The sequence below is a fragment of the Camelus ferus genome, chromosome 12 (genome assembly GCF_009834535.1).
Source record: "Camelus ferus isolate YT-003-E chromosome 12, BCGSAC_Cfer_1.0, whole genome shotgun sequence".
Lineage (NCBI taxonomy): Eukaryota > Metazoa > Chordata > Mammalia > Artiodactyla > Camelidae > Camelus > Camelus ferus.
Genome location: NC_045707.1, coordinates 10,048,528 through 10,075,247, shown reverse-complemented (window position 1 = coordinate 10,075,247; position 26,720 = coordinate 10,048,528). Strand labels below are relative to the sequence as shown.

The window sequence follows — 26,720 nt, the reverse complement described above, 5'->3', positions numbered from 1 at the left end:
TGGAAATCTGTAGTCTGACTACACGTATCACACAACCATACGAGTGCAAGGCGAGTTTCTTCCCCGTGGACAGGTACAGTGAAGGAAGCTGGCTTTTGCAGTAGGCTATTGGTTGAGGTGTGGGTGTAAAACTTAGATGAGATTAGGGAGAATGGTAGGCTTGCAGAAGGACCCTGCCCCCGGATGGATGTCTTCAGGATCTTGGTCCGCTTGAAGGAGACCAAGCTGGACACTCGCTGATGGCAGCGGCGCGGGCGTCACATGAGGAAGGTGAGGGGCAGCTGGAGGCCCGCCTGCCTGCCACGTGGAAGGATGAGTGATGTGGTGGGTGTCCCTTTCCACGTGTCCAGTTACAGTGTGGAAGGTGACTTGTGTCCCTGTTGATAAGTCCCCACTTTTTGGCTTCTCAGCTGACCAGCTGCTGGTCCCAGCTTTGTCGTCTTACCATCAGCGTCCAAACGAAGCCATCAGGGGCCTGAGTCCCACGCCCGCCTGCTCCCTGTTCTTGTGACCAGGATGTGGTTAGTGTGGCAGTGGCTGCCCAGCTCACGTCTGGGGACCAGGGGCTACGAGCTGACAGGAAACCCCACCATGCCAGTCGTACGTGCAGGGATTCGGCTTCTGTAGACTCATTTTACGAGTTAAGAAATGGAATTATTTTTCCTACTGGCTTATGAATTTTTGAAAATTAGGCAAGGCATTCTTTTGTGAAAAATATCTTAACTTGATAAATACTACGGTGCCTTGAAGAGTGAGTCAATTACGGGGTTTTTGTTGCTAAAGATCCAAGGAGGCTGTGACATCATTAATGAAATGGGAAGGTCGCCCTGCCAGCAGGGGGCCCAAGAGCCCACGCTGACCTCCGAGCCCCTCACCCATCACGTCCCGGAGCTGGTGTGGCAGGCAGGGGGGTCCCCGGGGACCTCGGCCCAGCCCTCCTCTCTGGCCATCATGGGGCTGCTTGTCTTCCATGACTGAAAATTTCCTGCGTCTCCTGCATGCGTGGGGCTGCCCTTCGTGGGACCCTCCCTGGGGCCTGTGCGGTCGGTGCTGATGAGGTCGGGGCAGTGGAGGCCTGTGGCTTTGTCACTCGCTGGCAAGTGTGGTGCTGGAATTAGAACCGGGTCTCTAGATCTCTGGGTTTCCGCTTGGCCACCAGCTGCCCTTTGAAGATGGGCCTCTCAGGGGTGTAGCTGAATCACTCTGCACCCCTGACCTGTCACTGCCGGGTGGGACCCGACGGCCGCGGTGAGACCCACTGTCCATGGTGAACGAGGCCCACCTCCGCCCTGGGCCGGCTGTGGGGCCGAGGGCCGGGGGACGCGCGGGGTGTGAGTGCGGCCCTTGGTCTCTGCAGGGTCCACTGCCAGCTGGTCCGGCTCTTTGCACGAGGAATCGAGGAACCAGGCAGCTGAGACACCACCTCGCGACGCCCGCCTTCCTGCTGTGCTCGGGAAGTGTGACGCTTACTTAAGGAAGTTACTGCAGACCAATTATGTTGATATACCTTTAAATTTAGAAATTTATTTTTGATAGTTAAATCTTGATTTTAGAAAAAATACCTTCTGTCACCAGTTCTGGGGCCACGTTTGGCATTTTCAGTTCTGTGTGAATCCCAGGGCTGCATGTGCTGTAACGTACTGTCAGCAGGCGGCACTGGCGGGCTTGGGGCGCCAGCTTCGCGACTGTAGCCGTGCCGCCGTGCAGATCTGACCATGTGAGTGCTGTGCATTGGGGGGGGGGGGGCGCGGCGTCTGCAGGGCCGCAGGTGGGATTCGCCGGCTCGTTCTGGTGGCTGTGAGCCAGGCCTGGAGAGCAGTTGGTGGTCTTTGCCTGCGTCCTGGCTCATGGCCGGGCGTCGTTACCGGGCCCTCCCTGTCCCTGCAACAGCAAGGCAACACTAGTCCTGCTTCAGGTCACACTTGCAGAGCAGCCCGATTTAGCGCGAGGAGGGCGCTGACAGTGATGGCGCTGTGTCTTTACGCCCTCGGTTCTGGCTTTCATCCTAGGGCTGTTTCTGAGACAATCCAGCTGGGAGCAGGACCAAGGCAGGAGCTCTGGGACTGGCAGCTTGTAAAGCCCTCGCACGTGTCTTACTGCTTTAAATATAGAAAAACCGTGCTCCCTGGAGGCGCAGGGTGGATGGCAGAGGGCAGCTGCGCGGTGGGTGAGCTTCACGCCGAGGGCCCACCCCTGGGGCGAGGGCCCCACCCTCCGGGCTGACTTTGGTGCAGCCCCGAGGCTGTGTCCGTGGGCCAGGTTTGTTCTTTTCTCATCTTCACACTTAACTTCTTTGTATTTATTGCAAGTTTTGTCCTTTAAGCCAGAAGGCTGCCTGCGGGGTCCTGACTGTCGATGTTTCGGTTTGCTCCCCGCTCGGGGGCGGGGCGCTCCCTCCGGGCCTCGTTTGGTCTGTGCTCCCCGTGTGCGTGGAAGGGTGAACTCCTGAAGCCCTTCACTGGAAGCGTGAGAGGCTGCGGCGGAGACCAGCGGTGGCGCGGGGCCAGGCGGTGGCAGCGGGCCGCCTGCGCACGCGGTGCATTCTCAGAATCGCTGGGAATGATTTCTGCTTTGCAGTTCACGTGAGAGCCCCCACTTCTTCCCTCAGTCCCGCCCAGGCCGGATGCGAGGGCAGCTTCAACAGCGGTTTTGATAGAGCATGTTGAGTGATCACGAACGTCAGAGGGGCCGATGATGGTGGGGGTGGGGAGCAAAGAGACGCTCCAGGCCCGCTGCTCCGCACGGGGGCGCGAGGGACCCCCGGGAGTCTCCATCTTTCTCATCCTGGTGAATGTTCCCGGTCGCTGGCCCGCCCTGGAATCCACTGCCAATTCTAGAAAAGCCATCCAGGCTGGAGGGTCAGGACTTTACGTTCTGCGAGAAACCAAGCCGCACTACGTGGCTCCCGGGTGGCTTTGGCGAGAATCAGTGACCACGTGCTGACCTTGGACATTGTGAACCTTGGAACTGTTCCTGGGGGTCGTGTGACTGTTGGGGCCCGTCCCCCTCATCCCCCAGAGTTGCGGAGGACACATCACGGGACCGTAGACCTTTCAGACCTCCCTGCACGCCAGGACTCTGGCCCAGCGACTACATCGCCTGCAGTCTTGATTTTTTAAGAGAAAAATCAGAACCAATGGCTGGAGAGTGAGCTCTCAGGATCACGGAGAGGCACTAGTCTAGGTTCTAACTTCCTTCGTGGCTCGGTGCGAAAGGGGCAGCAGCTACGCCCAGGCCCTCTTCCTGGTCGCCCGGATTCCGAGGTGAGGGCGTCAGTGGGCGTCTGACTCTGTCTCTCCGCCGTCTCCTGTCCCTGGGCGGTGTGTGTGGGGGGGTATCTTAATTTCCCTTCTAATCTTGCTGGATTCAAGGTTAGAAAATGGCATATTCACTCTGATGTGTTCGAGAAGAGAAATAAAGTTACTTTGGGCAGAATTTGGCTTTTTTTCCCTCTTACAAGTTCCTGTTATTTTCAAAGCAGTGTTTTCTGTGAAAACACGTACAAGTTAAAGAACGAGACACGGGGAATGATGGTGTGTGTCCCTGCCCCCCACACCTGGCCCAGCGCCAGGAAACCGGACTTCAGCCCAGAGCTCCCCGCGGTCCCACGTGGACCGAGCCTCCCCGGCCTCCTCCCGAAAGGTGACCATTTTGAAAGCTGAGTGTATCATTCCCTTACTTTTTTGTGCAAGACAGCCAGACCATGGCACCAAATATGCCACTTGGGCACAAGGACTGCTTAGAGCAGAAGGCAGTTAAGCAGCAAGTGCAAAAGGAGCCCTCTGCCCTCCCCCGCCTGCGGGGAAGGACAGCCCTTCCCCGGGGAGGGGCGCCCCCGCTCTCCGGAACCACTTTCAGCACTGGAGACCGTCCACACTGAGGCGGGTCCGTGCAGACGGGCCTCAGTGAGACCGCGCTCCTGTGCCCTTAGCCTCCCCCGCTCGCAGTTCCCCAGCGGTTACTTTTACCCCAGAAGCCCAAGCTGCCTTTCCTTTGTCTTGTCTCTTCCTGATTAATTTACGGCCCTTCATTTTTTGTTGTTGTTGGGTTTTGTTTTTTTAATTGAAGTACATTCCGTTTACAGTGTTGCATCAATTGCTGGTGTACAGTATGATGTTTCAGTCATACACATACACACATGTATTCCTTCTCGTGTTCTTTTTCATCATAGGTTACTGCAAGGTATTGAATATAGTTCCCTGTGCTGCACAGTAGAAGCTTGTTGTTTATCTATTTTATATATAGTAGTTAGTATCTGCAAATCTTGAACTCTCAATTTATCCCTTCCCACCCCCTTTCCCCCCGGTAACCATGAGTTTGTTTTCTCTGTCTGTGAGCCTGTTTCTATTTTGTGAATGAGTTCATTTGTGCTTTTTATTTTTATTCCATATATGAGTGATATCATATGGTATTTTTCTTTTTCTTTCTGGCTTACTTCACTTAGTACGACAGTCCCCAGGTCCATCCATGTTGCTGTGAATTTTATTCTTTTTCATGGCTGAGTAGTATTCCATTCTACATATAACCACATCTTCTTTCTCCAGTCATATGTTGATGGACATTTAGGTTGCTTCCATGCTTTGGCTGTTGTTAAGTAGTGCTGCTATAAACACTGGGGTGTGTGTGTCTTTTCCAATTAGCGTTCCCCCCAGATATTTGCCTGGGTATGGCCCTTTATTAAAATGGTACATAAGGCTCTGGGCCTAACCACCTCTTTGGGTCTCCACTGTTTCTCTAAAAAGCCTCCAGGCACATAAAAATAAATTTACACATTAGTATTTAAAAAATTGTATGCCTTTTCTTCTAGTTTGCCTTTTGTCAGTTTGATTCACAGGCCTCAGTTCCTGAATCTAAGAGGGTAGGAGAAAGGTTTTTCCCTGCCCTATGTGTTTATTCTCAGATGGTGTATTCAGTTTTGCAGGTTTTGCCCTTTATTTAAAGGCATTGTACTGCGTGTCATTTCCTGTAACTGTCATTCTGTGTGTTCTGAGAAGACCTTGTTATCATAAAACTGAGTTTCCTATGTCTGTGAACATCATGTGTGTTTCCATGTGTACGAAGCTGTGTGTCTTCAGTAGAGGTCGACAATCTTCCCGTCAGTCTCTTTACTCTGTTTAGATTTGTTCTTAAAAACTTCCTGTTTGCAATCTGTTATCCTTTAAAATGTGTTTTTGCACAGAAATGCAGTTGTTTTTTATTTGTCAGATTGTGTCCAGAACACGTGCCTCTTAAATGGTTTGTAGATTTGGGGCTTCTGTAATCACGAATCTCTGAGGCTCTTCTCTATGGTTTTGTTGTTGGTGTGAGGCCAGCCTGGGACAGTGAGGGCCACGGGGCCCCAGAGGGAGGAGCTGGGCTTCTGGTTGCAGGGCTTCTGGGGGCAGGTCGCAGCCAGCTGGGCGGCTCTCCTGCACACGACAGGGTCTTGGATCCTTCCGCTCATGCGCAGCCCTGGCCTACGGGCAGTGGCTGCTCCCCGTGCCTCCTGTGGTCTCCAGGGTCTACACCTTGGTAGCCACCCCCTCGCTCCAGTCCCTGTTACAGCCAACAACTGTGGAGTCGGCTCTGCCTGCTGGTTACCGTGAGGTGAACGGTATTAACCACAACCCTTGGCTCACCACGAACACCCCTCTTTCGTCAATGTGGGACCTTCTCTATTTACCCTACGTTCATCAGATCCACTCACCGACGCTGCTGTAAATAGTACGTTCCTGTGTTGTCAGGATTCACCAGGCAGGGGCAGCCTCCCGGGATGCTGGGTGTGTGCCAGGCCCCAGGGATTGTTCGTCGCTGCTGCATCCCAGCCCCTGGAACAGCCCTGGTGGTGGATGGATGGATGGATGAAAGGATAGGTGGACAGATGAACAGGTGTGGTGTGCGAGGCCACAGCTCTGAGAGTGGAGCTGGCCCACCGGACCTGGTTTCCATCCAGCTCTGGCCACTCCCTGGGACCCAGGCAGTCCTCTGCCTCTCAGGGGTTCAGGGTGCAGGAAGCTGGGTGCCCTCGGGTGTCTGTGTGCAAGCCCAGTGGCTGCAGTAGCCAGGTGGGTTCCTGCATCCTTCTGTGTCCAGTGTCAGTGACCAGACAGCTGAGCCACAAGTGCCATTAAGGCCACCTCTGAGCAGGGCCCCTCAGCCTGAGACCTCAGGGGGAGGGCCAAGGGCAGCACCTGGTCCCAGAGATGCCCACGGCCCCCAGGGAAGGCACCTCTGGGTGGGGCCAGGACCTGGACCCCAAACTGAAGGTGCTGCTTCTGCCCCATCTCTGGGCACCCCCACCGCCACTCCCCGCTGCCCCGAGCACTGGCCCCTGCATGCCCCTCCCTGCCGGCCACCAGCCACCAGCCTCCCAGCTTCTCGCCATCCCCCTGGACGCCCACCTCACTCCTTGGCCTTGTTGCCGAAATCCCTACTGCCCCTCAGTGCTAGTGGCCACAGGGGCCCTGGGCCACCCCAAGGGGCCAGTGGTGTCAGCCTGTCCCAGTCCAGCCGCCCACAGTGCATGGGGACCCTACCAGCAAAACCGAGCTGCCCCCCCGCCCCTGAGCACAAAGCATTTCAGGTTTATTTAAATAAAAATTATAATTTATACAAGACTTTTTCTTTAAACAAGGTTTTCTTTTAAAAAAAAAAGTTACAGCGTTTTTTTTCATCAGTTCATACAGTACAATCCTTTGTTGAACAAAAGTTACACAGGTAACGATTATGTACAGATTCAAAATAGACTCAAGCTTCAGACATAAAAAATTTAACATTCATTCTAGTTCAGTGATTAGTTGCAGAAATTAAGTATCTGCCCAGATTCACACAATTCAATAAAAGCTGCAGGTCCCCTCTGTCGGGGAGCCCCAAGCCTGCACAGGTGTGCCCTCTTCCTGACAAAGGTCCTGGGCTCCCGGGAAGGGCCTGCCAGCGGCCCCGCACAGCTGGGGGCAGCACCCCCAGCGCATGGTCAGCCTTCATCTCCCTCCGTCTTCAGAAGGGACTCCCGCCAACCACGCCGCTCTGAAGAGGGCAGGCCGCGCTGCAGGGCCCGCCCGCCCCACCTGGGGACAGGGGCCTTACAGGGACACGCGCTGGCCCCACGGCAGCCCCGAGGGAGAGGATTTAAACAGCATCCCGGACTCCCTGTCCACTGCAGCCGTTCCTGGGCCAGTTCAGCCCCCCTGCTTTGCCTCAGGCACAGGCTGGGTGTGTCCTCAGGGCCTCAGGGGCCCAGGAAGACCGGTCCACCGGCGCTGACCATGGGGCCAAAGCCAGGGTCAGGGTGGGCTCTGCCTTCATCTACTAAAGATCAACCTGCAGAATCACCCGAATGCCGAGGGCCGTGTGACTGAGAGCCGGGCGGGCCCTGGGGCTCCAAGATCTCACCCAGGGGCTGGGGCGTGTGCTTCGTCTGGCTGGTGGGCAGGTCCCCCCTGTGACGGGGTGACAAGAGCGATGCCACCAGCAAATGAGGATCAGAGCAAAGGTAAAAATTACATCTGAAAAATGATACAAAAATAAGAAAAACAGCTTGCTCTCTGTAAAAAATATAATCTTCTGTTTCTTCAAAAATCCACCTCAGCGACACCCAGAGGACTCAGGACAAGCCAAGGAACCAGAGAGGCCCGCACTGAACATGTGCTGAGCGGGAAGGCGGCCTCGCTGGCCTGGCGGGCTCCTCCCGTGTCCCTCTCTGAGGCCATTGTGCTGTCCCCACGCCCCGCCACCTTAAAGGGCTGACCGGTAAGAACCGGGCCTGGGAGACACCTGCTCCGGCCTCCAAGAGGGCTGGGGCTTCATTGCGTGTGTGGGCGCCGGGGCTGCGGCTCCAAAGCCCTGGTCCCTGCTCACGGCTGTGCCCCGAAGCCGGCGGCTCCTAAGGACCCCCGTGCAGCCCGCAGGGGCAGGCTGTCCGCTCCCACCCCGAGCCCCTCCCTCCCCGACCCAGCCTGGAGGCCAGCGCGAGCCCCGAAGCCCGGTGCCCCCGACGCGGCTGCCCTCCTGGGCCCCTGCGAAGCGCGGCGTGTTGAACGGGTGCGCTGCCCCACACACCAGTGTCCTGGTCGGATGCCCAGGACAGGCCTCCTGGCTGGGACACGCACGGGGTCTCCCCGAGGGCTGGCTGCTCACGGTGGCTGCTAAGGGCCCTCTGCACCCCTCGTCGCCAACGTCCTTCACCCAGGGAGGGGCCGCGCGTGCTCCTCAGTATGGCTTTGGTGCGGAAGAGCTGCTGGCCCCGAGGCCTGGCTGTGCGGCCAGCCCCGCCCAGGCGGGAACAGAGGAGCAGCTGTGCTTGGCGCGCGCACTCTGTCCCGTGTGTCGTCCTTCCCGGTGGCCTCCGAGGCCCCTCTGCCCTCTGTGTCCACAGACGTCCACGAGACGGGCCTCCCTTGAGAGCCCCACCCCTGTGCGAGGGGTCTGTGAAACGCAGGGTCAACACAAGAGAAACCACAGATCGGGAGATTATTGCAAAAAATCACGAGGATGTCCAATTTTTCTCCACTACCAAACTGCTGAAAAAAGAAAAGCTTCCAGCCACGTCCAGGACCCGACACTAGCTGTCACTGCCGGCCGCCGCCGCCGCCGTAATCTTCATGTACTGGCTGAAGATGGTCTCGAAGGCCTCGTCTCTGTGCACCATGGCCCCGAACACCAGCGGCTGGCGGGAGGGCGCACTGTCGGTGAGCCCGCCCTCGGCCAGGTCCACGCGGCCCCGAAGCCCGGCTCCCAGCACCACCCCTCCCTCCCTGGGCACCTGCGCTGGGCTCAGCCTCAGGGTCCCTGCTGCCCAGGAGGGAGGGGCTTCCCAGGCTGCTCCATCCAGCTGCAAACCTGGCCAGCCTGGGGCTCTGAGCTCGCCCCAAGAATGTCCCCGCGCCCACCCACCCCCTCCTTGCCCCGCCCTGCCCCGCCCAGAACTTACTTTCTGGGTTGATGGCGTCGACACGGCAATCCCCATGCCCGACCCCGGGAGGACAGAGAGGACCTTGTACTGAAAGCCAACAGCACGGGCGTCACCTGGGGACAGGGACGTTGCCCAGCCACCCCCCACCCCCCCACGCCCCAGGGTATTCTCCATGGAGCCCCAGATGGCAAGGCCCATGCGGGCCCGGGCCTTCCCAGCCACAAGAGGACAAGGACGGACTGTGAGTCAGAAACCAGGCCTGCAAGCGCCCCATCCCGCCCTGGCACTAACGGCAGGGCCGCCCCGGGGGAGCACCGCGTGTGAGCAACAGGCCCCTGCCCGGTCTTGCTCCTCAGACCCCGCCGTCCACACGCCTTCTCTCTGGGACAGGAGGGACGGACGGAGAATGGGAGGGATCTGTCGTAGCCACGGCGCGGGTGCCCCTGACACACCACTAGAGGGAAGCAGCTGCCACCAAGCTGACCACAGGGCCCCCCCACGGTGCTCAGAGGGGCACGGGTGGGCCCGGCTCCCCTGCCAAGTCTGTGTGTCGGCCCCTCCTCCGGGCACTGCACACACCTGTGCCTGCCCCAGACAGGACGGACAGTGCTAGAAGACACTGGAGCAGGGGCAGCCTGCCCTGAGGCACCGGGTCAGGGACAGGGGCAGACTGCACAGCGGTTGGAGCGGGCTCAGGGCCTGGGCCCACCTCACCGCGCCTCCCCTCCTGTCTGCGAGAATGCCGGTGCTGGTCCCCGGGGAGGGCCAGCAAAGGAGAGGAAGCCCGCGGTGCAGGGACACTGCCTGGCGGCGCCGCAGGGTTCTGCAGAAACACCTTCTGGAAGGGGAGCCCTGATGCGGGCAGGGGCGATGCCGCCGGAGTCTCCAGAGGGCACCCCCATTCTCAACGCACCCGACCTCCAACTCAACCATGTGTTCCTAAGCCTGGGGGGGGGCATGGCAGGGCAGGGGCTGCACCCACCTTCTGGATGTCTGTGATGTCCACCAGCTTGATGACTTTGTTTCTCTTGGAGGAGCCGGACTTGGAGCTTTCAAAGCACAAGTAACTACCCGGGGCAGGAGAGGAGGGAGGACAGAGCCCAACCCAGCACGTGAACCAGAGGGGACCCTGCCGGCCGCTGCCACCCCAGCCCCAGACGGAGGCCCCCCCAACCTGCCACAGTGTGCTGGCCTCTCACAAAAGATTTTACTTTTACAAAGGTCTCAGGGCTTTTCGAGTTAAAAACCCACTGCTCTGTGCTGGCCCTGACTCACGTTCCTATGACAGGCACATCACTGAGACCCCGACCAGAGATGCGAGTGTCCCGTAGGCCCAGCCAGGGGTCTACTCAGCCAGTTCCCCCCAAGAAAGGGTAGAGGGGGAGGGGTGGCTCCTTGGCTGAGGGTAGGGGATGAGGTGGCCGAGGGCCCCCAATGCTGAGAACAGAGCCCACCCTGGACCTGCTCCCCCACCTCCCACGCCTGGCTGCCACGCCCCAGAAGGAAACTAACTAAGATCCTGCCTGCTGCCCCGGGGCTGGGACCCCTGTGGGCGGGACCGCACAGCTCCAGCCACGCGGCTTGAGCAGCCCAGACCAGGGCCATCCCGGGGCCTGGGGAAGGGACGGCACTGCCGGCTCAGGCCGGTCACAGGACTCGGGGGCCCCAGCCCCGGGCCGCCCTGGACCTCTAACCGTGGGGGTCACAGCACCCGCAGCCCACCCCGGGGATGCGCCCGCCTCACTCACTTCTCCGTCACGTACAGGACCCCGTTTCTGATGTAGTCGGTCGGCATCTTCCGGTCCCTGTTGATCAAGCAGCAGCGCCAGCCGTTCTCACACACTGAAGGGGACAACATGGCCGTGACTTCCCCGCTGGAAAGAGCCTCCCTCTGGTTTGACCTTGGAACCATCAGTGCTGGCTTTTCAAGGACCGACATTCATCCTCCACCCAGGGTGGGAGGAAAGGGGGATCACAGACAAAGTGGCGACTGAGAGCACCTGGGCAGCAGGCGCTGCCCCTCCCCCAGGAACGCACAGGACTTTGTGTGGTTTTTAAAGAACAGCTTGATTTAAATCAAACTGCAGCCCTGGCTCTCAGAGCACATGGATCGTGGTCCAGGTCCGCAGGACGAGGGTTCAGGAGGTCAAGACTGGAATTCTCCCAAGTTTGCTTTCTGTAGCTGGTATCACACACGGCAGGTGCCAAAACACTGAAGGCCCCTTCAGGCGAGAGCCCAGCAAGGTGGGCACTTCAGGGAGGACAGGATGGCCAGGGCCCTGGGCTCCAACCTGCCTGTCACCACCTGGCTCTCCAGGTAGCCCCAGTGTGCACCAGCTTATCCAGGGCAGGACTGGGCAGCACCGGCACGCGTGACCCTGAGGCTGGGATGCCCGCTTGGTGGGCTCTGCTCGGGGGCAGGCTGCCTGCCTTTCTGCTGTCAAACCACTCACCGCAGGCCTACCTGCCCCTCCAACCCGCCCACCCAGCAAGTTCAGGAAGAAGATGGCAGGCAGCTCTCCTGGGTCCCCGCCACCAGGCCCCCGGCCCTGGGGCAGGGCAGCCCCACCTGGCCTGAACGCGGACGTGTCCCGCACGCACCTGCCAGCGGGCGCTCGCTCTCCGTCAGGTTGAAGATCTCATGGAAGTTGCCCTTCCTGGTGCCGTGGACGCGGCCGGGGTCCTCGTCCCTGCTCAGGCCGGCGGGTGCGCTGGAGGCGTAGGTCCGCGAGGCAGCGGTCTGTGGCTGCCGAGAGCGCACAGGCCCGTCAGCCCCGCGGCCCGACGGCGGGCAGGGGGGCCGGGGTGCGCGCGGCCTCCCCGGGGCCAGCTGCAAGCGTGGACGAGGCGAGAGGCAGGGGGCACCCAGGTGTGGGGTGCACACCCCCCAAAAGGCCCGTTGGTGCCTGGTCCTCGTCCCACAAGCCCTCCTTCTGGGCAGAGAAGCCCAGCTGCTGGGGAGGGGGCTGCCCCTCTCCCCCGGTGAAGTCACTGCCCCCAGACGCTGTGCTGAGCCCAGCCCAGCACATGTGGTCCAGCAGCTCATGCCAAAATTTCAGAAACCAGAACCGGCCATGGGACAGGCCGCCAAAAGCAGCAATAGTAAGTCAAACAGAGTCAAGGCACTGCACCTCACAGCATCAGGGCACAGCGGGAAGAGGCGGTCCCACACGGACACCGTACCTTGTCGTGCGCTGACAGCTGGCCGGAAAGGTCAACAGACACGTATGACCGAGACAAAAGAAAAGGCGGGGGTCCACGTGACATGAGGTCATAAACACCAGCTGAGTGAGCTGTACGTGCTGACACAGGGCCCTGCGACACCCTGGCGGGGCGCCCTCCGCCCCGGGAAGCCCACTGCCCAGCCCCCTCCAGTCTGTGACTGTTAGGGAGAGCCAGACTGGCTGCTCCTGTGCCTCACCCCTCAGGTCCACCTCCGCCTGTATGACCAGAGCCATCCACCGGCTCACCAAGGTGCGGGCTGCTCCGGCCTGCCCACCTGCACACCTGGCTTATGAGTTTGGGTCCTCAACAAGCTTTGTTGTCCAAGAAACTACACTTGACCCAGAGCTTCCCTTCCACTGATAGAAGCATCGATGGGTCACTGGACACTCTATCCTTAGGGATCACTTACACACCAGACTGAAAGCCAATGCCACTTCCTCCAGGAAGCCCTCCTACACCACCCTGGGAGTCCTACTGAGCCCAGAACCTCCCCACTCGTCTGAGACCCCAAGAAGAGGACCAAGGCCAGCCTGCCCACCACGTCCCGGCTCTGGACACAGTGCCAACGCCCACCTGGCCTTCCACTATGAATGAAACAGGGCCCCAGTCCCAGCCTGTGAGCATAAAACATGCCCACCTTGGCCCTGTTGCCAGAGCCTCAGAGCCGGGGACAGCAGGGACCCAGCACCTACCCACGGAGTGGTCACTCCCAGGGCTCCCTGGTCCCAAGGCCCCCAGGTCCTTGACAGTCAAGGCCAATGCCCCTCCCCTTCCTGCCTTTGGCCTGGGGTCAGCCTGGCTCAGCAGGGTCTACTCCCCAGCCAGTCTGTGGGCGGGTCCCTGAGGGGCCTTCAGGTGGCTGGGCCCCCAGACGTCCGTCAGGGACCTTGGGAGCAGCAGAGCCCCTCAGTCATCTGTCTCAAGGGTCCCAGAGAATCGGGAGACCCCAGCACCCTTGCGGGCCGGGTGTGAGGGGGCGGGGCTGGGCCTGGTCCCTCCCCGCCCGCGCGGGGCCTACCCTGCGCGACATGGCGGCGCTGGAGCGCTCCTTGAGCTGGGGGTCGGTGGGGAGGCTCTTCCAGATGATGTAGGGGGTGTCGTACTTGGCCCGCAGCCTCGGGCAGCGCTTGAAGATGAAATCGATGAGAAAAAACTTGACTCCAGCGTAGAGCCCTGGAGGAGCAGACGAGGCGCCGTTCCACCCGAGTGCTCCTGCCACCTCCCTGGTGACACTGAGCAGCAGCCATACCACCTGCCCAGCAGCTCAGGGCAAACCCCGACCCGGCTCCCTGCCCCCCCCCCATCCACCACAAACCCTGCCGTCTCCGCTTCCTAAACCCCCAGGACCCGCCCACCCCCAGGGCCCACCGCACACGCCCTCTGCCCCGGCCCACGACTGTCCCTGACCCCCTCGAGCCCCCCACACCTGGCACACACTCTGAGGCTCCCCATGCTGCAGGGCCCCCCCCCAACGCCATCTCCCACCCCAGGTCTCTCCTGCCTTCACGCCTGACCTCTCACGTCCCTGACGCCGTCCCCTGAGAGCCCACGAGCCCCCGAGTGCTCAGAGGTGACCGTGGCACCCACCCAGGGCCTCGGGTCCACCAGCGCCTCCCCCTCAGCTGGCAGAAAACAAGTTTGACCTAAGAAACCGTAGCAGTGCCTCCACACGCCGTGGCCTTTGTTCCTCCCAAATTCAGACGTTTTGATAAAAAGCCCCTGGAAGAGGCATGGAGGGAGGAATGCCTCCTTCCTGGTGGCCAAGGCCTGGGGCAGGTGTGTGGGATCGGCAGGCGCCTGGGCCCTGGGCTGCACCGTGGAGCGGCAGGTCTGGCCAGGCGGGCATCTCCTTACCCACGGCCAGCCCCACCAGGCGGTAGGGGAAGAAGCAGGAGGCGAGGAAGGCGGCCCACAGTGCGATGTACAGCTTCTGCGTGATCTCGGGCTGGACCCACATAAACAGGCTGCAAGGGAGAGGGCCGGTCAGCCGGGCGGGGCCGCACCCACGGCGTGGCGGGAGGGCCGGAGGGCCCACTTACTTCTTGATCTTCTCCAGGACGTCGGCCATCTTGCCAAAGAGGTTCTGTGGGGGCAGCGGCTGCGTCACGACAGACCCCCAGGGCCGCGCGGCCATGCCGGGGGGGCGCACAGCACCTGGGAGGCCGCAGCCGGAGCCCAGAGCCCTGTGGCCCCACCCAGCTGCTTCAGCCTCAGGGCTGAGTGCCCGGTCTGGTCTGAATCTCAGATTAACAGGCTGATCACCACGGGGGCCCCAGGCCCACACTCTCTCGGGAGCCTGTCTGGCTCTGGTCGGGAGGGGCTCCACCAGCTGGGGTGCTGGCCGCCACTCGAAGCCAGGGGGACCCTCTCCACCAACCAGGTGGTCTTGGGTGTCAGCGAGGGACCAGTGGACAGGCTGACTGCTGAGCTGACAGTGGACGAGCCGGGCCTGGAGTTCTGGGGTGCTGGGGTCCCCCCACTGGACAGGCTCACCCGGAGGCACCCGGCCAGAGCCCGCAGCAGTACCTGGGCTTTCTGGGCGACGTCCAGCACGAGCTGGAACTTCTCGGACACGGTCAGGTCTTCCTTTGGAGGCTCCTTCAGTCAAAGGGGAAAGAGAATTTCCACTGAAATTCAACAGGTCAGAGAAATCACTGACAAAAACAGCAAGGAGGCCTCCCGGCCCCAGCACCAGGGTCTTGGCTGCTCAGACGCAGCCAGTGGGACGGCCATCCCTGCAGGCCCAGCGGACAGCACAGGCAGCTGCTCCAGCAGCACCCCTCTGGTCCCCCCTGCAGGCAGCGCTGAGGCTCCGATTCACGTTTAGACAGATCAGAGGTGCACCTGGGACCCCGCAGCCCCCCATGTCTCACGTTACAACAGAGAAACTGAAGCCCCAGCAGGAAGGGGCCTGACCTCGCCCTGCTTGCCTGAGTTTATTCCAGGTACCAGGTCCAAACGGGCACAGGCTTGTTTCCCCTGAGACGCCCTCCCCAAGCCCTGCCTAAAGGGGCCCCTGCAGACACCACGGACATCCCCCACCCCTACTGCATGTTCCATGCACACAGTAGGTACTCAAACATCTGACACGGGTCACAGAGGCACCATGGCCTCGCTCCTGGCCACACCCAGCGGCTCTGCCCCGTGAGCCAACTTCTCTGTCACGGGCCCACAGCCAGCACACGCGCCTCTGCAGGCCTGACAGTGTCTCAGCAACTCAACGTGACTGCCAGGCGTAACCGAACGGGCACGGTGTGTGCTAATATAACGTTATTTACAAGATCAGGCAGCAGGCCACAGGTAGCCTGCTGACCCCTGCTCCACACGTCCACTGGTCCAGCCCCTGGTTCACCTCCCCACACAGGAGTCTGTGAGGGGCTGAGGTGGCCCCCTCACTGCCCCCCCCCCTTACGTCACATCCCAGCTGAGGAGGGTCGGGTCAGGCCAAGCCCAGGCCAGTGAGGGGCACTTGGGCATCAGCTGGCGAGGGGTCAGGGTGCAGCTGCACGGGGCTCCAGGCTCGGGGCAGCTGGCCGCCTCCTCCCCGACCTCTCCTCGCCAGGCAGGGCTCCCCGAGGGTGTCCACGCAGCTGCATCGGGAGGCCTTGGGGAATCAGCGGCCTTCCGAACGGGGCTGGTGGGCAAAGGCCTAAGCCCTGCAGACGGCGCCCCTCCCGGGACTCACCACCACTTCAGACACTTCAGGCACGATGCTCCACTGTATCCTCCAGCCCCTGGAAAACAGAGACAGCAGGCCTTCAACACAGCGTCGTCCGCAGGTGATGGAGTCAGAGAGAGAATATCAAATCACCCGCCCTGTGCTCCCCACGGGGAGGCACCCCAGGGAGTGCCGGCCAGCCCTGGGGACATGGGCTTCAGAAACACCCGGCCCCCTGCCGAGACTGCCTGGGCCGCTCCTGGGGCCTTGAGAGCAGACGGTCCCAGTCACCCCACCGGCCACTCCCTCAGGGACCCTCCTCGGTGGGAGACAGACTTCAAGTACCCAGAGGGGTTGGGCCTCTCAGAGTAAGTCAGCGAAGCTGCAGCGGTGAGGACTTCAGTGAAGCATGTCTAGTCGGGGCCCGGAGGACCCTTTGCAAGCCTTTAAAGGTTTTCTTTTCTACAGAAAACGTTTCCAAGTGAACCGGCCTAAGCGGGCAGGGAGGAGCACGGAGGAGAGCGGGCGTGTGAGCGTGACTTCCGGCGGCTTCCGGCGGCTGAGCAGGGGCAGGTGGGGCCGCCTCTGAGTTCTGGTGGGAGCTTGAGGCCCCCCCGGGGGGCGCCCTCAGGTCCACACAGACCCAGGGGCCTGGGGACAAGGGGTTCCCACCCCAGCCTGCTGGCTTCCAACAGAGCCCCCAGCCTCGAGGTGGAAAGAGGGTGCTCGGAGAGCACAAAGGAAAGGCAGAGCCTGACCCTGGGCTTGGGGACCCCTGACCAGCCCCTCGGAGCCCCCACCCTGCTGCCACCTGCACCCTCACCAGCGGGACTTCCCGGGCTCAGAGCCACTGCAGCTCCAGCAACCCGACACTGGGAGGTCACTGCCGAGGTCTGGGGGGGGCCTTTCCTGCCCTAAAGCAGCACATGGCGGGGGGGAGCTGGCATGACCCTGCAGCCAGGACCTGCAGGTCAGAGTTGCCGGCCCCAGTGGACCATCCTGCTGGGGGTTCAGGAGCCTGCAAGAGGACAGCCACCCAGGACGATGGCCCGAGCCACATGTGTGTGACGTGGGGAGACGGCACAGCCAGCATGTACAGCACCCACCTGGCTATGAGGTAATTGAGGGACAGCCTCAGAATCGCCAGAAACAGGAACATGGGGATGGCCCAGCCGTGCCACACAGCATTCATGTACACCTGCGGGTTCGGAGAGGAAGCGGGTGGGAGACGTCAGCGACCTGACAGTGTGGCTCAAGGTGGGCCAGACCCCTCCCTCCCTGCCGGGTGTAGGCTCGGAGGAGGCGGGGAGACCAAGCCCAGAGGCTCTCCTGAGGCCTGAGAACCCTGCACCCCAGAGAAACCAGAGAAGGGCTGCTTCCTCCCTAAGAGCTGCCAGTGGAGATGGAACCCAGCTGGGGAGGAGGTGGGGTGGGGCAGCTGCTGGCAGGGCAGGGCGGGCCGCCTCCGTAAGCACAGGCGGAGAGCTGACCCCACAAGGTTGGTGGGGCCACACCTGCGGGAGCTCAAGGCATCACGGAGCCAGCACCCCAACATCCTACCCTGCACCAGGCCTCCAGGCTGCCTGTGCAGGCAGGGGATGGAAGCAGTGGGCTCAGGCGGAGGCCCGGCAGGGGGTCTGAATGGGCAGGGCTGCCCCAGCCACGAAACACAGGCGGAAGTAAGGATCTGGGGACCGGAAGCAGCAAAGTGCTTGTGAACGGTGGCGGAAGGTGACCTCCCAGTGAAGGGGGCTGGCCCCTGCTAGCAAGGCCTGTCCTCTGTGACCGTGAGCAATGCTTATCTCTCCCATGGACGGTGGGCCCCTGGAGCTTCAGGGTGGTCCTCAGAACCCTCCCTGGCTGAGGTCACCTGGGGGCAGGGGTCTCTGTAGAGATGGGGCCTTTCGAAGTGGCGGCCGTCCCTCTCTGGCCTCAGGGCCCAGCAGGCCAGTGGGCAGCCTACATCCTCCTCCCACTGGACGGCAGGGTCTCCCTGCATGGGGCTGGGAGCAGCCACTGGGAGCAGGACAACTCAGGCTGGGTGGCAGGGCCTGTTTTCCCCAAAGTACCCCCGGGATGCTGGCCCGACGCCTCCTACCTTCCTCACGACTGGTGGCTTCACAGAGGCCAGCTTGGTCCCTAGGCCAGTGGCAGGAGCCACCCCCAGCCCCTGGTGCCTGATGGGAGGGACCCCTGGTTTCCGCACAGGCAGACAAGCCTCCCCACAGCCCTCTCCCCAGCCCACCGGGGAAACCCAGCCGCAAGCCCCACAGGGCCCTCTCCTGAGGACGCTGTGGTGGGGCTGTCTCTGGGCAGGCAGGGAGACCCCCGGCCAGCCCCGAGGCTGGGTGGCACTGGCACACCCACCTCACAGGTGGGGATGCTGAGCGCTGGCCCACGCAGCCGGGCTGGGCCCCGGGAAACCGCGGGGAGGGCACCCACCCCGCGGGGAGCACTCACGGTGAAGGCGATGGCCGACGTGTAGACGGAGTACCAGTCGGATAAGGCAGAGAGATTCTTCACAAAGCTGGTGACAGGCCTGGCGCCGCGCTCTGAGGACAGGACAGACCAGTCAGGCCAGGGCTCGCCCGGCCCTCGGACACACCCGGCCAGCCCCGCCGGCTGCACCAGCTGACGGGGGGGATGCAGAACCAAAACGAGCAGAGCAAACCCCAGCCGTCGCAGGCCCCTGGTGCCCCAACCCCAGGCCATCCCGGTGCTGTCCGCTGTCGTTCGCCCCCACAGGAAGACACCATCTGTGGCCCGCCAGTGCCCCTAGGCGGGAACAGCGGGGCTGGGGGCTTTGTTCACACACCATGGGCCTGGCAAGTGTCTGGGGAAGAACCACTTCTCACCAGGGCTTCCAGACCTGGAGGGAACCTGCTTCTAGCTGTGGGCCAGGGCGGATGGACAGATGGGTAGGCCTTAGGAAGAAGGCTGGGTGGGAATTCCTGACAAATGTCTCTCTGGAGGGCAGTCCAGGTCCGCACAAGACCGCAGTCACTCCTCAGGCCACCCACACCCACAGGCAGCTTAGCCCCAAGGACTGCACGGCCCCACGGAGACAAACAGGTACTTACTGAGCCTCCTCATGTTCTCGGTCAGCCTAGGAGAGAGGGAGAGGTGAGCGCCAGCCCTGACTCACCTGGAACGGCGTTGCTGACCCCACAGCACTAGGGGAGCCCGAGCTGACCCGGGACCCCACTGCTGCTCCCTCGGTTGGGGCAGGTCCCTCGTCTCCTGCCCACATGCCCCCACCCGTGTCTGAGAGGGGGGCCAGGCCCGCAGGGGGCTCTCAGAGTCCCTAGGGCCCGAGGTTCACCCAGCAGGTGTGTGTCCCCACGAGCAAGGCCCAGGGCTGTGAGCCCACCACCCCACGAGAAGCACGAGTCCGAACACTGAGTAGGGGACACGGCTGTGCAGCTGCCCCTGTGAAACCTGCCAGCCTAGCTTGCTGGCCCCAAAGAGGCCCTTCCTGCCAGGGCAGCTGCACGGCTGGCCCAGGGCGCCCCGACAGCCGTCCCACTTCGTTGCTGTACCGAGACCCGGCCTGGCTCTCAAGCCTCGGTGCAGGGACCAGGCCCACCAGCCCCAGGCTCCCCGCCCTGGGTGCCCCCACCCAGTCCCACGAGGGTCTCACCTCCGGGCGCTGAGGGGCTCGTCCGCCTCCACCGTGCTCTCCTCGGGCTGGAACCGGAAGTCCTCCACATACTCCCCGAACCTCTCACAGAACCACTTCTGCACGCGGGGGCACAGCCCCTGGCCCCGCCGGTCTGTGGGACGAGGCGGGGGTTTCGGTGAGGGCGGTGGGCTGAGAGGGACCCCAGAAGGGCAGGGGCAGGTGTGGGGGTGCCTGCGGGGTGGGTCAGGGGCTGTGCGCCAGGGCTCCCCACGGAGCTGGGTGAGGACCCATCCGTGCCAGACCTCTGAAGGGCTCGGGCCCCTGAAAACAGAGCCTGGCCCACCTCACTACGAGGTGCAAACCAACCAACGCAGACCCCAGGGGTCCCCGTGTTTCTCACACTGGCCCCCAGCTTACTGGAGGCTGTCCCCAGCACAGGCGCCGTCCAGGCAGGCTCTCAGCCCATCGTGGGGCTGTGTCAGCCTCCCCCCATGTCTAACTGGGCACACTGGTTTGTCTGGGGAGTGGCCAGGTGTCCCTAGGGGACAGCCAGTGGGCCTGTGTGTCGAGGGCTGTGTCCTGGTGGGGGCTCCAGTGAGTGAAGTGGTCTCTGCTTACTTATGGCCAAGGCCTTTGGAAAGCCACCCACATCAGACTCAAGAAAACCAGCCGAAATCCCAAGGAACAAGTCTGTCTCTGCAGAGGGCAGGTGGCGGAGTCACCTGCAGGGGGCGCTGTCTGACCACAACTAGAGGCAGTGGCGTGGAGGTGCTCAGGAGCTGCTGGCACCAAGGGACCAGGGTTTGCACCCACAGAGGCCACGAGGCTCAGAAATGCCCAGAGGCCACTCAGGCTTAGAAGATGACGGGTGGGGAGGGCTGAGGGGGGTCCCACACCCCGCCCGCCTGGAGCGTGCCAGGGTTTTTAGGGTGAGAGTCCAGGCAGGGGCCGGCACTGCAAGGGCCTGGAGAGCAGCCGTGGACAGTGGACGGGCCCGGCTGCACTCCCATGAAACCCTACTCACGACGCTGAAACCTGACTCTCGTGTAACATTCAATTGTCAAAGATTCTTTTGCTTTTTTCCCAACCGTTTAAAAGGATTTAAAAGCATTTTAAAAATGTGAAACCAGATGCGGAGCTGTGGTTTGCCAACCCCGGGTCGGGGCCAGGCGCACTGCCCGAGTGGACAGGTCTCACGGCGCTCCTGAGCCCCATCCCGTCCCAGCACCACGCAGACCCCCATCCCCACCCCCCACATCCTCAGGGCTGTACTTGCTGGGTCCTTCCCTCCCTTCACCACACTCCCTGCCTTCCACACAGAGCCCACTTCGCAGTGACCATGGCTATCAGAATGGACCTCAGCTTAAGGATTGGCCCTCAGAGCAGGTGGCTGTGGGGACCCATGGGGCTGGCAGTGGAAATACTCTCCTCTGACACTTCCCACAAATGCAGGATGCTCACTGATTGCCACCCATAGCAGGGGTCCTGGGGGCTCCCTAGTGCTGCTCCTGGCTTGGAACCTGGGCCAGTGGTCATGAACCCCGGGAACCCGAGAGGACTCTGCCCCACTGGATGCAGCAGCCAATCCTGCACGCAACCTGGCCCGTGGCATGTCCAGCACTGGGGCCCCAGGAAGGGCATCTTCCTCTCCGGAAGGCAGGTGCGGTAAGGTCCTGAACTGGGCGGGAACAGGGTGAGCATCCGGCTCTGGTTCCAGCTCAGCCTCCCCCTGGCGGGTCACCCTGGGAGAGGCCTTCCCTCTGGGACCTGGGTTTCCACATCTTCAGCCAGGCAGGGTTTAACCGAAGGCCCTTCTGCTGTAGCTTTCTGAGCCCTGGCCCAGGCAGGGGGCTTCCCACCCACAGTCAGCCTGCAGGGGCCCTAGTGTGAGGCCACGTGGCCCAGGGCCCACTGTGGACCAGGTCCCTCGAGAGCTGGATGGAAGCCCAGTCTGCTCCCACGCCATCCTCTGAATGACGACTTCAGAACGTGCAGTGTGGGGTGAGACAGGGCGTGAGTTTGGGGCGGGAAGACAAGACCCTGAAAGGGGTTCTGGGTTCCGACTGGGGGGCTGGGGCACTCCCACTGCCCACTCACCCCCTTGTCGGGACAACCAGCCTTTGGAAACCAGCAAGCAGGCTGGGGCCAAGCAGCCAGTGTGACCACGACCTGACTTGTCTTTGGGGAAGGGCCGGGCCGGTGCTGCCTTGCACTTCCACAAAAAAAGAGTCGTGTTTTGCTTGAACAACTTGCAACTGCTATGAAGACTCCCCAACTGGTAATTAGAGACACGAACCCGGTACCCAAGGGAGGAGGTCCCCGGAGGTGAGCAGGGGCACCCGGGGACAGAGCCCACCCACCCGCCGCCTGCAGGCCTACCTGCTCCGTTATTGACCTGGGCCTGGCCTCTCGCAGGCTGCTGAGCTGGCGGCTCCTCGGTTCTTAAAGAGGGGAGAGAAGAAGCAAGACTTCTGTCAGTTCAAGGTGTGTTGGGGCTTTGCAAGGCTCTCATGGGAGCTGAACACAGCGGTGCCTGTTCCGACCCGCCGGGTGCCCCCTGGGCTCCTGACGGCTCAGACGCCAGCTGCGAGGGCAGGCGCAGAGCTGCACACCTAACGGGCGCGCCTGCTGGCTCTTGCCGACCAAATGAACAGCGTCTCTAGCACACGACTCTTTTCCTTCCTGTTACTTTTAACACATTTGGGTCTTTATTTATTACTCAGCTCGGAACAACTAGCTCTTGTACTAATTAACTAGCCTGCCAGCGAAAAAGATTTATCAACACGCATGTTCAGCAAGCACCATGCAAAGCCGCAGGCTGAGTGACCCCCGCCCCCTGCACACACGGCCCAGCTCGGTCCATGCCAGCCACCTGCCCGGCTCCCTGCCCTGCAGCCCAGCCGTCCCCGACCACAGGACTCACCTGGCCTCGGAGCCCTCCCTGGAATTCCTGTCCACCTGCTGGATGCTGACCATGGGCCTGATTTCCAGCCACAGGCCCTGACAGACTGGCCCCCAGCCAAAGGCCTGGCCCCATACGTTGGGCAGTGCTCCGTCACTGACTGGCCAGTCCGCCTGCCCTCCTCACCCGGCACTGGCCTGGGCTGCTGATACACCGCACTGCTCCTGCGGACCCCCGTCCAGCAGACCCCGGGACGTGGGAAGAGCGGCACCCCAGGCAAACCTTTGTGGGGGCTGGGGGGCACAGAGGGCTCCCCCAGGGCAGAGACAGCGTGGCTGGAAGGCCCTCCCCACGCGCACACCTTCAGCATTCTGTTTTGTGTACACAGCGTCACTTCACTCCAACATCTCCATGAACCCACCCAGTCCATGGGCTTGTGACCCGCGACTGGAACCCATCACCGCCATGTTGTGTTAGTGCAGGAGGCACAAAGGACAGAGCAGGGAAAGCAGGGGGTGAGGCCGGCAGCCTCCTTTTTTTTTTTCTTTTTTGGTGGGCGTAGGTAATTAGGTTTACTTACATTTATTCTTAGAGGAGGTACTGGGGATTGAGCCCAGGACCTCATGTGTGCTAAGCATGCACTCTACCACTTAAGCTAAACCCTCCCCTCAGGACTGACAGCCTCCTGAAGCAGTGGACAGAGGGGGGGTCCCAGAGAAAGGAGCCATGGTCAAGGAGAAGGCCGCTGGGCCTCTACACCCCCTGCTCCCCGTGGCCAGGCTGCCCAAATAACCGTCCACGTCCAGAGCTGCTGACCAGTGGGGATATTTTAGGAACAGGAGGGGAGCCAGGCATGCAGGCAACTCCCGTGCCCTGGCTGGGTGCCCTCCGTTCCTGGGCAGGCATCCAGGCCTCTGCACCAGGACATTCCCAGAAGAGGCAGCTCACCCAGGAAGCACCAACAACAGGCTCCCACCCAAGCCCAGGCCCAGGCATGCGACTGAGGACTTGCAGGCTTGGAGGACACCAGCTCGCTAAGCCACAGGCAGGCTGGGGCTGCCTGGAGTGTCCTTCGTGTTACTGTTTTACTGTTGGGTTTGCATCTGATGACACCGATCCTGCACAAAGGCTGTGTGATCGTTCCAACATCATCACCTGCTAGAGACGAGCAGGTGTTTAGGTACTCATGGGCTGCAAGCTGCCTTCAGAGAAAGATGCCTGGAGACTCGGGTGCAGGTGCTCCCAGGGGCAGGGACTTCACCTCCCTCCTGTCATGCCAGGTGTGGAAACTCGACTGCCTCTTAGGAAGCCGACTGAGCACAGAGCTGCAGCAGTGAATGTTTTCAGGTTAAAAGGACAGGAAGACGGCCAGCCGCAGCCCAAACGCTCCCAGCGGGGGCCGGCCCACAGCTCCGGGTGACCAGGGTGAGCGGGACGTGAGCCGGTGGCCTTGGAGCAACACAACGCCACGAGAAAAGGGCCCTTGCATTCCTGACAACTGGGGGTCTTCCATGACGTCTCTGAGCCACCTACATTGCTGTTCAATCATCAGCCGAACAGCCTGGAGTGGAGCGTCCTGAATCGCTTTACTAAATCTAGTTTTCCTGCCGGCAAGGACCTGAGGCCTTAGGGCAGACGCCGGAGCCCGACACGGAGCGCGATGCCAGGGGCCCGTGTCAGGGGGGAGCGGGCTGGGCGCACGGGACGGTCACACTTGGCGCCCCTGGCCAAGGCCACGATGTGGCCAGGAGGGCACAGGAGCCATGGGAGGTGCCCCCTGCGAGCAAACCCCAGGACAGGGCCCCGGGCAGGACCAGACCACAGGCTGGTGGAGGTCAAAGGGCAATGTCTCCATGGTGCTTTTGAACCCATTAACTGGAGACGGCCTTCACCTTAACAAGTAAGCTTAAACCAAGGTGATTTTCCCAGAATTTTCTTAAAAACCAAAACAGAGGTTTGTGTAAACATAGTCACCATGCTCCACTCCCAGCCTGTGTGTGTGTGACGCATGTGTGTGTGCCCCGCGGTGAAGGGGGTCCCCATGCGCGTGCCCACCCAGACGGGCACCAGGATGTCGACCAGGCAGGAGGAGGCCTTGCCCGGAACTTGCTTTCCCTGCACCCCTCCTCCTTCAGGTCTCAGCTTCCAGAAGGTTCCTAAACCCTAACCTCCCCGCCCTGAAAGCAGGGGAGTGGCCCCTCCACGCTCCCCGGACCCGCAGCTCCTACTTCCTGGTCCTGGCCTGCGTGTTCCTCTCCTGGAACCCTCAGCTGCGGGGTTACAAGTGTCAAGAAGGACAGTGACCCTCGGCCTCTTCACGGAGAAGCCGGCTCTGGCTGGGCTGCCCCAAGCTGGAGAGAGCTGTCCACTCAGGCCGCGGAGGGCCTGGACAAAGGTGGTGTGGGGCCGGAGGGGACGTAAGGGAGGGGGGGACTTCGGTGGCCTCATCCACCAGGCTGCTGGCTGGGATGCCGCACAGAAGAGACTCTCATGAGGGTTTATCAGGACGGGAAGAGCACAGCTCTTAGAATCCGGGAACACCCCTCTGGAATGACCTGCCTCTTGCTGGTGGCACCCCGAAGCAGAGGCCAAGTTCATGCAGGCAGAGGTGTGGGGCACTGGAGGAGGCCGCATGCCAGAGGAGTGCCATCCCGCAGCACGGTCCATGTCACCCCCTCCAGAAGCTGGGGTGTCACCTGGCAGCCTGGGGACGGAGGACCCCAATGGAAAGAGGTGGCCATCCAGGGCAGGCTGACCCCGAGGTCGCGGGTACAGCAGGGTGACACGGGTGCGGTGCCTGGAGTACTGTCGGGGGGCTCGGGTGGGGGCAGGGGAGGGCGGTGAGTGTGGGAAAGCAGAGGCAGGGTGGGCAGGGTCTCAGGTCCTGGGAAGGCCCTGCCAGGAGCTGGGGGGTGACTGCTGGCCAAGACTGGGGGGACGTGAGGCGGCCCTGCCCGGCCAGGCCGCTCGTGGCAGGCTCCGTGACTCCTCCATCCCTCCTGCTGTGGAACAGGGTTCCTCCGCCCCCTCTTCCCCAGACAAAGGCCCCGAGGCACAGGAAGGCAGCCACTGTTCCTGGATCACAGCTCATGACCGGCACAGGCAGGACTTGACCCAGAGAGTCTGGGCCAGGCCCACAATCACCACTCACCCTCTGACCCTCATAATGCTCTGGGCCCAGGAGGGGCTGGGAGGGCTGAGGAGGCCTGGGGGGGCACCCCCACTCAGCAGAGACCTCAGGCCCCCTGCCCGGGGCACATGTACACACAGTCACCAGGCCTGTCAGCCCAGGAGCCAGGAGGGTGACTGGACCTGAGTTCTCGGCTGAGACCAAAAGGATGAGGGGAGGGGCAGCAGGACTCCTGGAGAGACTGCGACAGCCCCGTCCTATTGAGGAGGGCAGAGACGGGGCGCCAGCAGGAGCCACACAGCACAGGGGGCTGGAGGTGTGTCTGCTCCCGGGGCCGGCCACCTCCGGAGTTGAGCAAGATCTTGACTCAGGGAACCCCCACTACAGACAGGGCAACACTGCCTGGGCGATGGTGTCACCTGGCCTTCACTCCCTCCTCACCTGACCTTGGGCACCTCACCTGGTTCCACTCCTCACTTGGTCCTCACCTGGCCCTGAGCATCTCCTTGCCTGGCCTCGCCTCCTCCTCGCCCGGCCTCCCCTCCTCCTCACCTGGCCTTCAGCACCTCCTGGACCTTCTGCTCCAGCTCCATCCGCCGCTGCCGCTCCCGGTCCAGCTCCTGCCGCAGCATCTCCGAGTTGGTTTCTTCGCGCAGCTTCCGGAGCTCCTCCTCTGTGAGGGAAGGGCAGGGCCAGGTGAGGGTCCCGCGGGCCGCCCCGCCGCCCCGTAGAGGGGCCGAGGGAGGGCTGGTCTGCCAAGTGCTTAGGCAGCAGCGCCCTTGCTCCTTCGGGGATGGGGGGAGCATCTACAGGAGTCTCTCCGTCAGGGCTCCTCCTACTCAGACGGGGCAAGATCTGGGTGTCCAGATGGCCTGAACCAGCCACATGTCACCAGAGACAGGGAGCAGCCACCCCGCCCACACCTGAGGACAGGAGTCCTCCCACTCCAGGCTGGGAGCAGCCAGGGCCAGGCCGAGGGCCGCAGTGAGGACGCAGACCATCTGGGTCAGGCCTGGGCTCTGCCCTCCCCAGGGCTGCCTGGACTTCTGAGAGAGAGCTGTGCATGGGAGGTGGTCAGGGCTGCAGAGGGCCATGGCTCCGGCAGCTGGGCGCAGGGAGCAGGAGGGGACGAGGGCACGCCAGAGGGTGCCAGCAGCCGCTTTGTCCATAATCTAACCCTGCACTTTCTGTGCCTTCAAGCACGCCAGCCCCCCTTGCTGAAGAAGTGAGTTATGAACCAATGAAGGGGCCCAATCCAGCCTGACGCAAGTCCTGCAAAGCTTCCTGGGAGAT

General features: G+C 61.9%; 2 protein-coding genes across 5 annotated transcripts in view; one reads left to right on the top strand and one right to left on the bottom strand.

The window, feature by feature from the left end:
• Window positions 1–3,435, top strand: part of CERK (ceramide kinase) — a 39,729-nt gene extending 36,294 nt beyond the window's left edge. Inside the window, exon 13 of the mRNA XM_032492501.1 lies at window positions 1,358–3,435. Within this exon, the coding sequence (XP_032348392.1) occupies window positions 1,358–1,415 (58 nt within the window). The 3' untranslated portion in view covers window positions 1,416–3,435. The remainder of the gene's footprint in view (window positions 1–1,357) is intronic.
• Window positions 3,436–6,596: 3,161 nt separating this feature from the next.
• GRAMD4 (GRAM domain containing 4) overlaps window positions 6,597–26,720 on the bottom strand; it is a 68,596-nt gene continuing 48,472 nt past the window's right edge. For 3 of the 4 annotated variants that reach the window (XM_032492497.1, XM_032492499.1, XM_032492500.1), the window contains 17 exons: window positions 25,980–26,100; window positions 21,775–21,836; window positions 19,414–19,546; window positions 18,854–18,879; window positions 18,234–18,325; window positions 16,880–16,971; window positions 15,801–15,849; window positions 14,642–14,713; window positions 14,155–14,198; window positions 13,970–14,079; window positions 13,134–13,288; window positions 12,074–12,091; window positions 11,492–11,636; window positions 10,639–10,732; window positions 9,873–9,957; window positions 8,909–8,977; window positions 6,597–8,644 (listed from right to left, as the gene is read on the bottom strand). In XM_032492497.1, the coding sequence (XP_032348388.1) occupies window positions 8,540–8,644; window positions 8,909–8,977; window positions 9,873–9,957; window positions 10,639–10,732; window positions 11,492–11,636; window positions 12,074–12,091; window positions 13,134–13,288; window positions 13,970–14,079; window positions 14,155–14,198; window positions 14,642–14,713; window positions 15,801–15,849; window positions 16,880–16,971; window positions 18,234–18,325; window positions 18,854–18,879; window positions 19,414–19,546; window positions 21,775–21,836; window positions 25,980–26,100 (1,472 nt within the window). In that variant the 3' untranslated portion in view covers window positions 6,597–8,539. The remainder of the gene's footprint in view (window positions 8,645–8,908; window positions 8,978–9,872; window positions 9,958–10,638; window positions 10,733–11,491; window positions 11,637–12,073; window positions 12,092–13,133; window positions 13,289–13,969; window positions 14,080–14,154; window positions 14,199–14,641; window positions 14,714–15,800; window positions 15,850–16,879; window positions 16,972–18,233; window positions 18,326–18,853; window positions 18,880–19,413; window positions 19,547–21,774; window positions 21,837–25,979; window positions 26,101–26,720) is intronic. The other variant, XM_032492498.1, reaches the window with a different exon arrangement.